Genomic DNA, 16,599 nt, shown 5'->3' with positions numbered 1-16,599 from the left:
TTTGAATTATTATTTTTTTCGTTTTCCTTTGGCGTCTGCCGGTGTGAAAACGAAGATTGATTCTAAGGCGTTTGCAGCAGGCAACAGTCCTGGTGGCGGCCAATTGTCCTCTATCATCTGCCAGTTACCAATCGAAACCTCACCTTCGCAACACGCCCACTACTTTCTTTGCCACGTTGAATCCTTTCGTGTTCCCGGCCGTGAATCCTTTCGGTCAAGCATCTACTATCCACTACCAACTTTGTTGGCCTTCGTTAACATGACATTTCTGTACTAGCCCGTCTTGGCCTACCTCAGGGCTGCACTAGGCTGCAGCTGGTCCCGATAGGTTCAGAGCCGCAGCGAGACGGCGGTCAGTTGCACGATCATAGGCAACAGCTCCACTGGCTGCTTCAAAAGCGTTCAAGCTCCTCACCACCGGCCTACTAGTGTGGCGTCTTGTTCAAGGTCTGATAGGCAGCACGCTGCGACGGCGTCCTTTCAGCTCCAGCTTGTGGAGCTTGCCCCGGCCGCTGGCTGAGAAAGCCTCAGGACTGCCGAATTGCATACGTTTTCGCCTAGTATTGTATCTGCTAACGCGCCATTGGGGTTTCGAAATCTGCCTTAGGAGCCGACAGCCAAGGCGACTTATAAATGCACTCTCTCCTCGCGACTTGCCAACTGAACTTCATGCTTCAACGAGGCTAGCGCATCCAGCTGATCATATCCTCAATCGTCCCTATACGCATCAGTGCCGTCTCGTTCAATTGTCAATTTCTTTCCGAATTCCGTCAATCAGCTTCCATTCTTCCTTCAGTTTCAATCGTCACCGCCACCAACACCGCCCGCTATGGAAGCCCTCCCGCAACTACCTGTCCCTCACGGACAGCTTGCTCGTTACATTTCCGAGAACACCAACAAGTCCATGATCGAGATCATGGAGCCTTATCGCAAGTATGAAGCAGGACTTCGTGGTGTCTTCGCGCAGGACCGCCAAAACCCTGCTCTGAATGACCCGCACATAAACGTCCTGCCTCTCTTCACGGATGATACCAGCCGCATCACCACGCGGGCTCGAGATCTCGCTTCTGAGTCTGAAGACGAAAAGTCCAAGTACATTATGGCACTTCCTGACGAACAGCGCCGAGCCCATGGTTCTCCCGCCACTGTTGGCAGCATTGGTGAGTTCCAGAAGAACTTTAATATCTTCTCTGAGTCCTCCCTGTCGGAGCTCGACTGGAGCAACGTTGTTGCAGCTGGCTCTTCTGTCATCAATTGTCTCTTGCCTGTTCCCGAGGCTTTCAATGTGAACAAGCGCAAGCTCCGCGAATACTACCACGAAAAGTTCTGCCCCGCATCAGACGTGGATCTGTTCCTCTACGGGCTTACTCACGATCAAGCCATTGAGAAAATCAAGAAGATTGAACAAGCCATTCGCGATGCTATTCTTAGCGAGGTCACAGTGGTGCGCACAAAGTATGCCATCACGATTGCCAGTCAATACCCCGTCCGCCATGTTCAGGTTCGTCAAAATCCTAGAATCCGCTAAATCGCATTTACTAATATTGCGCCCAAGATTGTTCTGCGTGTTTACAAGTCAGTCAGTGAAATTTTGACTGGCTTCGATATTGACGCGGCGGGAGGAGCGTATGATGGCAAGCAAGTCTATGTGACGCCTCGTGCGCTTGGGAGCTTCGTCACCCAGGTCAATCACGTCGATTTAAGTCGTCGAAGCCCCTCCTACGAGAATCGTCTTTCGAAATATTCCCACCGAAATTTCGAGGTCTATTGGGCAGACCTGGACCGCAAGCGAGTTGATCCGACTATTTTTGAAAGAAGCTTTCAGCGAACCCTTGGTTTGGCTCGTCTTCTGGTTCTTGAGCGGCTGCCCACCAGCTCGGCAAGAGAGACCTATCAGAACAAAAGACGTCAGGAAAGAGGCAGACCCCAAATTTACCGTCAAAACTTTCGTCTATTCGGAAACATCAAAGGCAACCATGAGGATGAAGTCGCCGATTGGCTTTCGGAGGAAGACGTCAGCAACTACCATACCTTCACGGTACCGTATGGAGAAAAATTCCATGCCAAACGCATCGAGAAGCTTTGCTACACCAGAGATCTACTTCTAAATGCAGAATGGAATCAATCCAAGGACCGCAATGTTTACCTGCATCGGCACCCCGCATTCTTTGGTCGAGTTGAGGATGTGATTGAAGATTGTTGCGGCAGCTGTCCGGTACCTGTCACGTCAGAGGAGATTGAAGTTGCTGAAAAGGAAAAGGAGATCTACATTTCTGGCAAGGTCTCGTTCATGATTGATGACCCTGGCCGACAGCAAATTGGTTCCTTCAACCCATTGACAGAGCAAGATTGGACTGACATGGCGTACGTGGGTAATACTGCGCGACTATGCCAGTCAATTGTTGATGGCGATCTGGAAGATGTCTTGAACTGGTTGTCGCAAGAAGACGCCGACCCAAATCAACGAGACTATACGGGTAGATCGCCTCTTCATCTGGCTGCTACCTCATCCACTCCTGAAGTTGTCAAATGTCTCGTTGATCATGGAGCGCGCTTGACTGCTCGACTAGCGGACGGGAAGACAGCTCTTCATCTTGCCGCGGCTCGCGGCAATTCCGAAATAGTCAAGACACTGATGGAAAAGAGTATCAGCAATGAGGAAGAGGAAAACGACAAGCAAGACAGAAAGCGACGAGCGGAGAAATCCGAGTCGCAGCAAACAACTACCGCCAAAAGCGAGACCCAAACAACGACCAAAGAATCGGAGAACCACGGCGAGAAATCTGAGAGCGAAGATGAGGATTCGGACGTTGAGATGGTTGAGGCTCCAGAGACCACCATCGATGTGGTCTCTGTAGCTACCGGCTCCTTTGTCAAAGTCAAAGATAGTACCAATGACAGTGAAGATCGCATTCCCGAAGAGTCCGAGGATGAGCCAGACTACTACCATATCGACCTTTTGGCGTGGGATATCCCCTGCTCTCCTCTTCATCTGGCTATCGCTGAGGGTCATGAGCATATTGTCGAACTCCTTTGCGATGTAAGTTCCGTCTACACACTGGTATTTTTACTTGCCTAATTTGTTCCTAGTACGGCGCCGATTCTATTCTCCCTGTTAAATTTTTGAACTACGAGAACGCTGCCATTCTCACTCTTGTGCTTGCTTTATCTCTGCCACCTGAAAAGGCAAAGTCCATGGCGGGATTGTTGCTGAGGCTTGGAGCCATGTGCTCGCAAGCTGAAGGCAGCGGATGCACCGCCTTCCATCGTTATCTGAAGAGTGGAAAATCTGAAATGATAGACTTGCTTCTGACCAACGACAAAGCTGCCGCGAAAGCTGCAGTCAACCATCTATTGATGTCGGGGTATTCTTGGAACATGAATGTGGAGGCCCCGCTCCAGGTCGCTATTGAGAATGGCGACAGCATCATGGCAATGAAACTTCTCGATATCGGCGCACGGCCCGAGATTGACTTTGATACATGGCTAAAGGCTTCTCAAGTCTCTACTGATATGAACTTTTCGAGCAACAACCTAGAGGAGAACAAAAAGACTTTCAAGAGAAATGTTGAGCAACCTTTGCTCTGTGCAGTGAGAGCAGCAAGCGCCGATGTCGCTCTTCGATTGATCGAAGGCGGAGCGAGCGTTAATAGCCTTACGCCAAATTCAGAAAAACTGCTGGAGAATACTTATATGAGGTCCTACAACAAGGGAGAATCGATTCTCGACGTTCTTCGCTTCATCATCGAGAAGCTGCAGAAGCCCGAGGAGAAGATCTCGTCATCTCTGGAGAAGCCCAAGTTGCTCCCTGGGATGGACGAATATTTGGCCAAGCTTACACCCGGCTCATATCTTCATACACTTGTGTCATATGACATCAATAACAAGAAGAAGAAATTTGAGGCAAGTCTCAAAAACTACGAGGAGCAGTCCAACAAAATCGATGCCCGCGGCGGTGCCGACGAGAAGCAAGAGGCTATAGATTCAGCAATTTCCGAGCTGCAAAAGATCGAGAAAGCAATGATCGATGCTGGAGCAAAAACATTCGCTGAATTGCACCCCGACGTTGAAACAGCCAAGGAGAATAATCGCAACCGATTTTATGACGCAACTGAGAAAGAAAAGGATCCAGTCTACAATTTCGATCTGTGGTTCCACAACGACCGCAACATGACAGACAGTAGACGACAAGGATACATCAATTTGTAAGTTTGTCAACTATGCAGCGAAACACTTCTTAACTGGTACTGACCCGAAATAGAATGGAGGCAGCATGGCAAGGCGATATCAGCAAGATCAAATCCTTGACGCTTCAGCCGTGGGGACCCGATCAGGACCAACCACCTCTTATGGCCGATATTCGCGATAATCACAACCACACGCCACTTTCTTTTGCTTTCCTGAGAGGCCATTATGGCACTGCAAAGGCGGTACTCGAAATCATTCAAGCGCAGTGGACCCCGCGGGAAGAAGACGAAGTCCGATATAAGATGGAGGACGACAATGATGGCGAAGACGACGACGAATACAGCGATAATGAAGAAGATGACTCCTCTGATGGTAATTCAGACAGGCATGTTCGGATAGTATCAGAGAAGGTGGACAAGAAGTACACGATTGACAACATTGGCGAAGTCTCTATGCAGGTCAAGTCGCATACTAAGCCTGCTGAACGGCTCATGGCTGGACACCGGGTATGGACACTCGATAATGGTGTGTTTAAAGATGGCGAGGTCTATGGCACTCTTTTCGCACATGTCATCAAGCACGATGACATGGTTGGTCTGAAAGAGCTGTTGGATATGGCGCAGCAATTTTCCGAAGCTCCCAAGGCAGGCGACGAGGAAAGAAAGTCAACTTTCACATTCAATGACAATGACTTCATCTTGGCTGTCAAGTCGGGAAATACTCAGGCACTTCGCCAGATCATCAAAAAGACAGGTGCGGGAGTGCCACTAGACAGCCTTGTCAAGAAGAGTGGTGTCGAGGTAAAGCAGAAGCCTAGATATTACCAAGGCTTGACTGTGTATGGCAAAAAGAGGTATGCTGGCATTGAAACAACGCCTGAGAAACCAGAACTAATGCAAAGATTGCAGAAAGGATTGGGCAACCGCCGGGCGCAACATGGTGATTCGAACATCTGGCGTTCAAACGCCACCGCTCCTGCACGCTGCCCTAGGCGGACGGCTTGAATGTGTTGAGTTTTTCCTGAGCGATGTTCCGCATCGACTCTATGGCGAATTCTCGAAGACGAAGCAAGCGAAGGAGGACTCACGGTTTAAGCACCTCATGGACGCCCCAGGCGGATTCAACCGAGCAATCTCGAAATGGCTTGGTGCCGACAGTATGTATTGCATCAGCAGCCGGTATCACAATTGTATACTAATACTTCATTTTAGACGAACTTGTGCTTCACTGTGCTGTTATGGCGAATCCCGGGACTGAGTCTAACGAGCTTGTGGAGTATTTGGTCGAGACTTGTCCTGCTTCTTTGGAGAAGAAAGCTGCAGGTGGATGCACACCACTGATGATTGCCTGCCAGCTTGGGCGAGTCGGGTTCGCCAAGATACTAATAGCAGCTGGTGCTGACCAGTCTACAAAGAACGACAAGGGCGAAAACATTGTTCATGCAGTTGTTGAGCCGGACAGCCCTGTCTGTCGCACCAGAACCTTGCTCAACCTCTTGGACTCTGATCTTCGCAGGCATTTGTTCCAGCAGCGCAGAAATCTCAAAGAGAACGGCACAACGCCGCTGCATTCCTGGATCCAGGGCTGCTCGAATCACAAATACAATTCAGCGTCAGCCAAGAAGATTGTCGCCATGCTCAAGCTCATCCTGGAGTATTCCAATGGCGAGGAACTGGACATGCTAAACGGAGCAGGTGACACGTGCTTGCACAGTGCCATCTCTCAGGGTCAATTAGCCATCATTCGCTGCCTCGTCGATTTCCGGCCACAGCTACTGTACCGTGAAAATGCAGTGGGCAGAACCCCCGCGGAGCTTGCCAACGACCAGCTGGCGACGCACATCTTCCAGAACCCCAACGATCGACGCTCGTACCACAACGGCGATCCAAAGAGCAGCGCCCTGGCGTTGAAAGAACGAGACCAGAGCGAATTTATACTTGACAAGCTCTCCCAGGACGACTTGCTCAAGAAAAAGGCAGAGGACATGTACCAGGCGTCGGGTCTCGGGGATGTGTACACGCCGCACCAGCTGGCGCGCATTCTCGGCGCCATGGGCCTCGACAACCCCAAGGACTGGGATCGCAACGATCTGCAGACGCCAGGCCTGGAGAAGCGAGTGATGTGGGATCTGTGCAACGTGGCCATGCGCAAGCACGCCGGCAAGCGTCGCCTCGTGAGCCTCAACGAGGCCAACGATGTGGCGCGGCGCCTGAGCGAGAGCGACGTGACGTCGCGCTACTTTAGCGTCAACAGCCGCAACGTCGAGGATGACGAGGAAGAGGACAAGGACGAGGACGAGAGCAAGAAGCTGTCGGATTTTGTGCAAGAATCGCTGCATCGCGCCGGCAAGTGGCTCATCCAGGAACGTGATCGGGCTGCAGAGAAGGCGATCCCCAAGTGTGCCCACTGCAAGAATCACCACACCGACGAAGAGTAGAAGTTATTCTTTCTAGGAGCGGTGGTTTGCTTTTCTCTGACGCTATCTTTTGTTCAACTTGCTTTATTCCCTATGTTGGACAGTTTTCATGTAGCTACGATTTTATGCTCAAGATTGAAAGATTATTTAGTGTATTCAATTCAACGGATCCAAAACGCCCTTGAAATTCCAATACCAGACAACGTTGCTATATAATCAAGAGTACAATAGACAGTTTGTGTATTTCACAGGGTTCCAGCGAATAGACCATGTGGTGCGTGTTTCAATAAAACAAACAAATGGTAAGATTACAGGAGTTCTCTTCTTCATTCTCGGCTCTTTTTGATTATTAAGATACAATGACCGTCGGGGCACCATCACCCCAGAGGCCAACAACCGACATGGCGAAGCCGACGGCCGCAAGGCCAGCCTGGACGGCATACGCGCGCTCCAGACCCTGGACGTGGACGCGCACGTCCTCGCCATTGACGGCCTCGTCCATGTCCTCTTCGCTGGCGGGCTCGCTGTGCACATCGCCGAGGACCTCGTAGCTAGCCTCCATGCGCGCGCGCGACGACGGCTTCTTGGCCGCTGCCGCCACCGGTCGAGTGGCGACGGCGGCGGGGGCGAGGAGGCGCGGGGCGGCAAAGCTCAGGCCGGCGAGCAGCGAGGCGTAGAGCAGGTACGGGTGGCGGGCGTGGCGCGGGGCGAGCGCGTAGGCGAGCGCAAAGGGCGCGACGGTGAGCGAGGACAGCGCGAGGAGGGGCGACTGCAGCGAGGCGGCGAGGTGGGCGAGGGTGTCGACGGCGGCGGCGGCCGAGGGGAGCTGCAGGAGCGAGGGGAGGGCGAGGCGGGAGACGGTGTAGGAGACGCCCTAAGATGTGTGTGTCAGCTGCGGGGTGCCTTCCAATGTCGTGATGGCTACCTGACGGGCTGGTGTTTTCCGAACCGTTGGGCATTGGGCTGTTGGCATCAATTCAACATACCGTCAGCAAGCCGAGGGACACTGTCCCCACAAACTTGAGGAGAGGAATGGCCTTGAACGTCGCCATGGCTCTTCTCTCAATATGTTGCTTGTCGAGTGGAAAGATGGCCAAAGTCTCTCGATGCTTTAGAGGGGGTGTAAGCGTGCAGAGAGGATGCGAATGGGTGCGACGCTGGGGAAAAGAGAGAGAGAGAGAGAGATGGCCAGTGACAAAGGACGGATATGGGATGACTGGTGACGTTGGCACCGCCCCGGGCGTACAGAGGTGGTGAAAGCGCTGAACAGGGCGCTAAAAAGGACTTTGGTGGGGGGGACTTGTTTTCTGCCTTCTTGTCCGAGCAAGACTCCACTTTGGGCGGTCGACACACTAACCTATTTTTCCTGACAGCTCAAGTCAGTTTTCTACCCTTCTTTCATCCCGCAAAGCTCACACATCTTGGGCACGATGCCTGTCTGACAAGACACGGTAGAGATGCCGTGCTTCAGGTGTCAGGCAAGGAGGATCTTGTAGCGGCGCAGCACGTTCACGTGAACTTTTTTTTCTCCATTCTCGCTCTACTCGATTTCCCTTCCCGTGACTCATACGACCGATATCGAACATTCGACCATTCGCCAAACGGTACGTTTCTTCCTCATATTTCTCATACGATGCATCACCTTTTCTTTTTCGACACCAAAAAAAATCTCCAAATGATGATTCGTCGATATTTTTATAATATCTACACCCCATATATCTTTAGGAAGAGCCGTCTGAGACTACCCTTTTGCTTGCGCGCGCGCCGACTAGGATTGCCTGTTCCCGCGGATTCCCCTTTTCCCCTTCTACGTGGAGGTCTTGCCGGCCACTTCTCGTCAAAGAGAAGGAGTTTTGTTGGTGGCCTCTGCCCGAGGGGGGATACCTATTATGGTTTCCGTTTCTAAGGGGCTGGCCCGTCTGGCCGCCGCCGGGGGTCGTGGTGCTTATAACTTGGGTTTCTGACAGAGATTTTTTTGGTTCTGTTTTCTTCTGGAGCAGCTCAGGGAGTCCATGTTTCTCCATCTTCGAAGATTGAGTCTAGGGCTTTTTGTGCCTGTGCTAGAGACTGAACTTCCTCTTCACACGTCACTGTTTGCAAATTTCTCGGGATGCATGTGCTGACAGTCTCATAGTAGTCAACCCGTTTCACGACGTAATGCAGCCTCGAAATTTCTTGTTGTGCCCAATTTTAACCCCGCAGGTCTATAATAGCGAAGCCGACTCTATTATATTTAATATACATTATTACCATGACTGAAGCAACTTCGAAGCCCGTGTATATCATAGGAAGCACCTAAAGCAGGTCCAAATCACTATCCGAGTCATCCACAACTCGTCCTCGCTTACGCCCAGCCCGTCTTACAGCCAGTGCATTGTCCGGCGGCTTGTCTTTACCGACCGATGACAGTATAGAGTCCAGCTCTGGCATGCCTTCGCTCTCTTGCGTGGCGTTGAATGTCGTGGGCTCGAAGAATGGCTTGGATTTCGTGGCAGTAGCTCGAGGCGTCGCCTGGCCAGTCGATATCGGCGACGTTGGCTGAGAATGCCTCATACTGGAGCTGGGCGCATTATCGGAAACGACAAAGCCCAACAAGTCGCCACCGCTGTCTGACCCGTCCGTGTCCAGAACATCGCTGGTTCGGTCACAGTCGTCGCCCACTTCATCCAAGTTGACTGCCGTCCTCCCCTCACTGCCCTTTTTCTTCTTGCCGCTTCCTTTCTTGACCTTTTTGGTGGTTTTCCGTTTCTTTCTTCTCGGTCCGTCGTCGTCATCTGTGTCGGCTTCGGCAGCCATGTCTTCCAAAACCGCCCTCACAGCCGTGCGACGTATCTCTACCAGATCAGGTAGGCTTCCTGTCGAACCAGACGAGTTTCGCCTTGCTTTCTGGCGCTCCAGCACTATTGGCTCGTCTTCAACCTCTGATTCCCCATCAGAGGTCACAAATCGCCGTACTGGAATCTCGAGGTATGCGCTGTCGTCTTTGTCGCGGCATGCTCGAACCAACTTGTCCGAGTTGGTGCTCATAGCATGCAACATTTTGACGAAGCGCTTGGTATACGAGCCATGCCCGAGCAGGCACGCTGGTCCAAGGTGACGTTGTAATTGTGGATGAGCAGTCAAGCTTAGCAGCTCCGTTTCCTCGTAAGTGCTATGGTTAAATGGAAGGTCGCGGTAGGATCGGTTGAGCTCCTGAATCTGCTCTTCGCCAAGCACCACACTATCAAAGTCTGGTACCGTGGTCAGGTCGTCCAGTTCGGAGTTGCGCTTCGGCTCGGCTTTCTTTGTCTTCTTGGCCGGGCCTTTCATAAAGTCTGTCACTTTTTGAAAGCCTGTTTCCACACCGTCTGGCATGTGAAACTTTTTTGCCGACTTCTTCTTTCCCGCCGCGGCTCTCCTCTTCTTGGGCTCTGGCAGTGATTTATCCTGCGTGTTTTCCACAGGAATGTCAACATGTCGCTTGTCCACCTCGGGTCGTATGTTGCGAGGCACGATGCGAGTAGACAAGTCGAAGCGAAAGTTGAAGCGGCTGCCTTCGCAGATCAAATGTTGCATCTTTTCGTAATTGTCCTTTGACTTGGCAAATTGGTCTTCTTCTTTGCCTCGCATCAACAGCAGTACAATGTTGCCGGCTCGTTTTCGTCCGGTTCGTCCCATGCGCTGCAACATGCGAATTGGTGATGCCGACGCGTCGTAGCAGACAATGAGATCTACCTGTCCGATATCCAAGCCTTCTTCACCGATGGAAGTAGCAACGAGTACATTGAAGTGACCGTTGCGAAACTTTTCAATCGCCTGGATCTGTTGCGCCTGTTTCATGCCTTCGCCTCGCTTGCCATCCGCCTGGCCAACAAAGATACTAGCCTTCACCAGCGGTTGATGCATATTCAGCATGCGCACAATTTCTTCCGCAGAATCGCGATATTCGCTGAACACAATGACGCGCGTGCTTGAGCTCTCTCCTCGGTCCATAAAATGGTTCAAGACCGTGTCCGCCAAGGCTGTTTGTTTAGGATGCCCGACGAACCCGTCTCGTTTCATCCAGCTAGCAATCTTGTTCATCATATCTTGAAAGCTTGGATGCTCAATAAGCTGTCGCTTGTATTTGGAGCCCTTTTGTCCTTTGTCTTCTTGTTCGCTTCGAAAATCCACTAGGTTGTCGTAGAACGGTTTAATGCCGTGAAAGTTGAGAAGCTTGATTGAATGTGCCAAACCCGTGAGCACGCTAAAAATGGCGCGTAGCATGAACTGAATGCCCTGGTTGGCATGTCTGCCCCGTGTCGCAAACCACTCCTTTTGCGCTTGTAATAGGCCAAACGCCGATATCGCCATTGGGCTTTTTCCGTACCAAATATTTTGCGCGCTCAGTTTATCCAAGAGCGGCTTGAGAGCTTCTGAGAATAACTCGCAAACAAGATTCATTTCGTCGGATGGATCAAGTACCACTTGTTCAATGTTTCTGTCATGGACGTATTGACGAATGTCGATCGAATCTTCTGTACGGATTTCGCAATGCGAGATTCCAAGGTTGTCAATAATTTCTTGCACTGTCTCGATTTTGGAACCCGGAGTGGCTGTCAGGGCGAGAACTCGAAAACTTTTTGAAAATCGTCTGATCAATTTGGCGACTTTGGCGTATGCGTACTCTCCGACGGCGCGGTGGGCCTCGTCGACCACTATGAGGCAAATGCTTTTTGGGTCTGCGTATCCATGGGATAGGTCGTTTAACAGTGTCTGCGGTGTCATGAAAAATACCCTTCTCTTCTCCCACTCCTCCTCGCGCAAGACAGGCTGAATGTCACCTGTAAGCAGCGTGGTTTCCGATCTTGGTATACCTGCGATGCTGTAGCAGGCGTCAATTTGCTGAGCAACTAAAGGTTTTGTAGGAGCGACAAAAATAATCTTGCCCTTCTTAGTCCACCTGTAGAAATTGAGCATGACTGTCGCGGCGATGAATGTCTTTCCTAGACCGGTGGGCAGCGCGACCAATGTATTGTTAAAGAGGCTGTTCTTCACGATGCTGAACTGGTAGTCTCGGATCGCTCCCAGATTTGTGGGATACACCCAGGTCTGCATAGCTTCCTTGTCCAATTCATGATGGCTCGCCTCTTCCCGGGACAAGTCGGCGCGAAAGACCCTGGCAGCATTGGACTCCTGTGGTTGGCTGCTGGTGTCACCAAGTGGCTTTCCAAAGAGCGTTGTTTGTCTGTAAGCCCCGGAGCCGGATCGCTGGAGCGCTGCACGTGGCGTTGCCTGGTTTGTACTTGGCCGGAACTGCGTCGGTGGTGGTTCGGGTGAAGAAAAGGCATCGTCTGGCAGCCCCTCTAATTCCGATGCCAGATTCTGCTTTACCAGTTGTCGTTTTCCGAAAGTCTGACCGTTTGAGGAAGTAAATGACTGATTCAGTCGTGCGCTGGAGGACGATACTTGGTCAAACGCAGTGTTAAAGTCCTCGTCCGCTATATCGTCATCAAACTCATCGCAGCTCATGGCGACCGGGATCGCTACGCCATGTGGCACAGCAAATGGATTGCGGTTTCTTGGTCGCTAGATAGGTTTGATAGTATCCATGGTTCACATCATAACTCAGAATTGAATATTGCTGTTTGTCACACAAACGAGAAACGCGCGCTCACAGTCGAGGCCACTGTCACTCTGCACCAGGCAATCAACGCGCCCGGCACCGCGTTTGGTTAGGTGTAACGCGAAATCAGTACCATATCACGTGACTCGCTCCGCGATCCCTTCATTCGGCCTAGTTGCAGGCGTAAATGGCGTTTCGCAATGTGTGGAAAATACTAGAAGCAGAATTGCAAATTTACAAGAAGCTCTTACCATGTGCTTAGAATATTGACTGATATCTCGCCGCCTTTGTCTCTGTTGCCAAGCTACGATTTGACCTTTGACTCCTTGTGTTAGGCAGCCAAGGTACCCTGCAGCCTAGGTTTAACAAGTGGGGCACTCATAAAAATATACCATTACACCCAGCCGCCTTCAACCGCCCTCTTTCTCCATCTTTGTCAATTTTCGTCTCTTTCACACGGCTTTGTTCTGGCCTCGAACAGGCGAATCTACAACCCGGTGGATGGCTCAGCAGACATTATATATCCCCTCGTTTCCGTCCGAGAAGAGCCCTTCAACCCAACCGGCAACGCGTCACACCGATTCAAATCATATTGTCAACACTATCACCTCGAGGAACCGCACGACATTCAACACACAACCCGGCCCCGATCAACCCTCAGTGCTGGTTGACGCGCGCTCTCTTTACGCCAACGGGACAGGCACTTCCTTGCCTGTGGTACAGCTCGCCAGCGCTTCACCTCGCAAAGCCTCCAGAGCTGAAGCGCGTGTCGAAGTCGCATCTTCTCTCCAATAGTCAATAGCCTGCGTGCATAGCTCAGCCACCTCACATCTACCTAAAACAACTATGGCTCCACGTGGTGCTCGCAGCGGTGGCGGTCAGCCATCGCGCGAGTCAAAGGCGACTTCCATGAAGTCCAAGGCCAGCTCTCGAGGTGGTATCTCAAAGAAAAGAGCTGGCACTACCAAGATTGACGGAGATGGAGATCTCGACATGGACAGCGCTGCCCGGCGGTCAGCCAGGTCTGCCGGTGCGCAGCCAAGTGCCGGGCCATCAAAGCCCAATACGAGATCCTCCAACGCGAAACCTGCTCGTGGCGCTTCCAAGGTGGCACAGAATGTATTGAAACACCTTGCCAACGGCGCTAGTGGGGATACCGCATCCCGCATCACCAGAGGAAGAGCGAAGACTGGAGCTGGCCTGTCTTACCTCAGAGTCTATGGCCTCAGACAGAGCAAGGCCTCGAGCAACCCCGATGGCGGTCTCAAAGACCTTCTAAGCTTTATGGAAAGGAAAGCTTCCGCATTTACCACCGGACGGCAACGACGAAACATTATGATTAAGAAGGTATGTAATTGTATTGACCATGTTTCAGGGCGCATCGAATTTCAGCGACTCCCGGATGGCGGCTTGTCAAGCCAGGCGCTCAGCGCAAGACATGATTTTCTCAGCACACTGCAAACTGCATCAATTAAATGACCCGAAGCGTAATATTGGTAAAGACTACTTACTGACGTGAAACCAGTCACACCTTGCTGGAGACTACGTGTTCATAGGTGCCAGCAAAGAAGACGCAGAAGAACTAATCAAGCTGAACACGTTCACCTTTGCCGGAACACCATTGGACGTTGTCGAATCGACAGAAGGGCTCGGCCAACCGAACAAGGCCACAGAATCAAAGGAAACGCAAGAGCTTCGCGCAAAATTGCAGGCTATTCTTGGCTCAAGATACTTCCAGGCTAACAAGCTGCTGAAGCTTGACGCCCTATCGACAGATCCAGAGCTCGTCCAGCTCGGCATGTTTGAGAATCGCGAGCGAGCCCTCAAAACATTCAAGGGTCTGATGGTCATTTGCGATGACCTTTTCAAAACGGCCCAGCAAAAACGCGACGCCATTGAAAGCATCAGCGTGGCTAGCAACGGCATTGACGATGTCGCCCAGGTGGAAAATGTCTCGAACACTTTCCCTCATCTCAAGAATCTTGACATGAGCGGCAACCAGATTGCAAGCATCAAGGCCATGGAGCGCTGGAAGGGCAAATTCAGGGAGCTTAAGACGCTCTACATGGCTGGAAACCCCATCGAAACTGCGGACCCAACCTATCACAACACTCTGCTCGAGTGGTTCCCGAAACTGCAGGACATCAATGGTGTCGAGCTGCGAACGGCAGCCCAGATTGCAGAGCGCGAGGAGGCGCTGAAGCCGAAGGCTATTCCACAAAGCGGCCCGGACTTCAGAGATGTCAACGGGATCGGCGAGAAGTTCCTGTTGGAATTCTTCGATGCCTATGACAAGGATCGTCAAGGTCTCATCACCAGACTGTACGACGAGGACAGCCAATTCTCCGTGGCAGTCGACACCAACTCCGTTAGAGACGGGAATGCGCCGACGCCTCTGCCCTGGGCAGCATACCTGAAGTTCTCACGGAACCTCGTCAAAATTACGCACCAAAACGCCAGGGCCACACGGCTATTCAAGGGCGCCAGTAGCATCTATGACTTGTGGAAAATGCTACCATTGACCCAGCATCCCAACATCAAGGCAGACCTGAGCAAGTACATTATGGACTGCCATCCTCTTCCTGGCCTGGTTGACCCATCTGGACAAAACCCCCTGGGAGTGGACGGTCTCATTCTTGTCATCCATGGCGAATTTGATGAATATGATCAGAAGAGTGCCACGACGGGCAAGAGAAGCTTCTCGCGCACCTTTGTGCTCGGACCCGGACAGCCAGCCAGGGGTGGGATTCGTGTGGTCAGCGACATCCTGTCGCTACGTGCCTGGAATTCTTTGCCGGACGTGTTTCGCGCCAATGCCGCCGCACCGGCTGCCCCGGTCGCACCAGCGCAGAACCAGCAGCAGGCTATGATTGCTGAGCTTTGCAAGCAGACTGGCATGACACCTCAGTACTCTGAGATGTGCTTGGCGCAGGTGAATTTCGAATTTGACAAAGCGCTTGTCATTTTTAACGAAAAGAAGGTGTGTACAGCAGATATGTAATCCATGTGTGAACAATTATTAATCGATGTTTTAGGCGCAACTGCCTCCCGAGGCTTTTGCTGCTCCTGTGCAGTAAACTGCAAGCTGAGAAGCTCCAGGGATTGGCTGCTTCGAGGATTGGAAGCTCTGGGAACTCCAAGGATTGGAATCTTCAGGGTATGGAGAGGTCCAAACGGAGGGGGAAGGGGAAAAAGTCGCCTTGGGGCCGGAGGCAATTTGTCTTTCTATTGTCATTATTAATTTGTTCAGCCGGTGGCATACTTTTTTATTCATGGAGAGGCAAGGCGTTTCTGGACTGCTGCATTCAATACATGGTCATACCTACTCTCCCAATCAATACCAGACGTGCGGTCATGGCGTCGAGATCAAACCCTGCTGCCTTGTTGATTGCCGCGTGCATAAACCAGATTGATTCTTGTTCACTTGATAAAAGACCAGGATTGATGGCAGCTATTTTGCTGAGAAGAGAGGTACTTGTTCCTCGCCGCAGATCGCTTTGATAAAGTGGCGTGAGATGGGCGTCTGTCGACATGATGGAGCGTGGGCTCACTCCAGCGCATGCCTGTAATATCCCGTGACCACCAGCTAGTTTTACAAGAGAAAAAATCATACATCTAACCCATATTATAAAGCTCCAGAGTCGTACAACTAACCGCCAACACCTTCTGCACCGTTGTAGTTCGCATTTGTAGCCGTAGTTGACTTGGTTTAGGGTAGCATTTCACGTCAGCGTTGGGCAAGGCCTTAGCTACACGATTGGCTAGGTGCAGCCGGTAATGGCACCAAATGGTTGCAAAGAGGGACGGTAGAGTCAAGCAGATAGGCTAGGGGAAAAAAGGCCTTGCATGCGATCCTCTCTGCTGGTCCATCGCCCATCCCCTCTGCGCAGCGTGATTATCTCCGTTGTTCCATTCCCACGTCTCTACCTCAAATCGTCCCGGACAGTGACGATTCAAAGCAGCAGCTGCAGTCGTCTCTTAATCAAGTCGTCCAACTGGGAGCCGCCATTCGGCGCCAACCGCAGAAACCACCAGCTCATAATTTAGTCAAAAGCCCATCCTAGCCTTGTATCCGCACTTCCGGGGCCAACTTTGGCACGTTGCCACGTCTTTGTTCGTATGGTCCGTCCTCCCTTGCCTCGATCGTTTCTTTGTTCGGGCCACGTCCTGCCAGGAAAAAAAAGCAAAGTAAACAAAAGCACGATTTGCCAAGGGTCCCGCAAAAAAAGAGAACCCTTGCCTACTATTTTTAAATCAGATGAGCGAGGGATGAAATGCAAGGTTTGCTTTTAATGCGACTTGCATCATCCCCCGCAGACTAGCGAGTTCGTGAGACGGATGGAAGCCACCACCCGTCATCAAGGGGGAGGGGTTGCTATGAGGTAGACACGTAGGTAGCTCGTACCAGAAA

At 51.6% G+C, this 16,599-nt stretch overlaps 5 protein-coding genes across 7 annotated transcripts; 3 read left to right on the top strand and 2 right to left on the bottom strand.

Moving 5' to 3' along the window:
• Window positions 1-829: 829 nt before the first annotated feature.
• On the top strand, window positions 830-6,625 carry LMH87_005142 (uncharacterized protein; the record flags this gene model as incomplete). The annotated part of the gene is made up of 6 exons (XM_056202805.1): window positions 830-1,501; window positions 1,556-3,040; window positions 3,091-4,205; window positions 4,262-5,041; window positions 5,097-5,344; window positions 5,400-6,625. The coding sequence occupies 6 exons, from the start codon at window positions 830-832 to the stop codon at window positions 6,623-6,625; spliced, it is 5,526 nt and encodes a 1,841-aa protein (XP_056058325.1).
• A 328-nt stretch (window positions 6,626-6,953) lies between these two features.
• LMH87_005141 (uncharacterized protein) lies at window positions 6,954-7,656 on the bottom strand (the record flags this gene model as incomplete). 3 transcript variants are annotated; one of them, XM_056202802.1, is made up of 2 exons in its annotated part: window positions 6,954-7,478; window positions 7,591-7,656. In XM_056202802.1, 2 exons carry the CDS (start codon window positions 7,654-7,656, stop codon window positions 6,954-6,956), a joined length of 591 nt encoding a protein of 196 aa, XP_056058322.1. The 3 variants fall into 3 exon arrangements, with proteins under 3 accessions (XP_056058322.1, XP_056058323.1, XP_056058324.1); XM_056202803.1 differs by lacking the exon at window positions 7,591-7,656 and adding an exon at window positions 7,530-7,577; XM_056202804.1 differs by lacking the exon at window positions 7,591-7,656 and adding an exon at window positions 7,554-7,577.
• A 37-nt stretch (window positions 7,657-7,693) lies between these two features.
• LMH87_005140 (uncharacterized protein) lies at window positions 7,694-8,841 on the top strand (the record flags this gene model as incomplete). The annotated part of the gene is made up of 4 exons (XM_056202801.1): window positions 7,694-7,726; window positions 8,076-8,208; window positions 8,739-8,758; window positions 8,818-8,841. The coding sequence occupies 4 exons, from the start codon at window positions 7,694-7,696 to the stop codon at window positions 8,839-8,841; spliced, it is 210 nt and encodes a 69-aa protein (XP_056058321.1).
• A 58-nt stretch (window positions 8,842-8,899) lies between these two features.
• Window positions 8,900-12,094, bottom strand: LMH87_005139 (uncharacterized protein; the record flags this gene model as incomplete). The annotated part of the gene is made up of 1 exon (XM_056202800.1): window positions 8,900-12,094. One exon carries the CDS (start codon window positions 12,092-12,094, stop codon window positions 8,900-8,902), a length of 3,195 nt encoding a protein of 1,064 aa, XP_056058320.1.
• A 940-nt stretch (window positions 12,095-13,034) lies between these two features.
• Window positions 13,035-15,265, top strand: LMH87_005138 (uncharacterized protein; the record flags this gene model as incomplete). The annotated part of the gene is made up of 3 exons (XM_056202799.1): window positions 13,035-13,535; window positions 13,714-15,168; window positions 15,224-15,265. 3 exons carry the CDS (start codon window positions 13,035-13,037, stop codon window positions 15,263-15,265), a joined length of 1,998 nt encoding a protein of 665 aa, XP_056058319.1.
• Between the last annotated feature and the right edge of the window lie 1,334 nt (window positions 15,266-16,599).

The sequence above is a fragment of the Akanthomyces muscarius genome, chromosome 1 (assembly GCF_028009165.1).
Source record: "Akanthomyces muscarius strain Ve6 chromosome 1, whole genome shotgun sequence".
In the NCBI taxonomy this organism is placed as follows: Eukaryota; Fungi; Ascomycota; class Sordariomycetes; order Hypocreales; family Cordycipitaceae; genus Akanthomyces; species Akanthomyces muscarius.
This window is presented reverse-complemented; position numbering and strand designations above follow the sequence as displayed.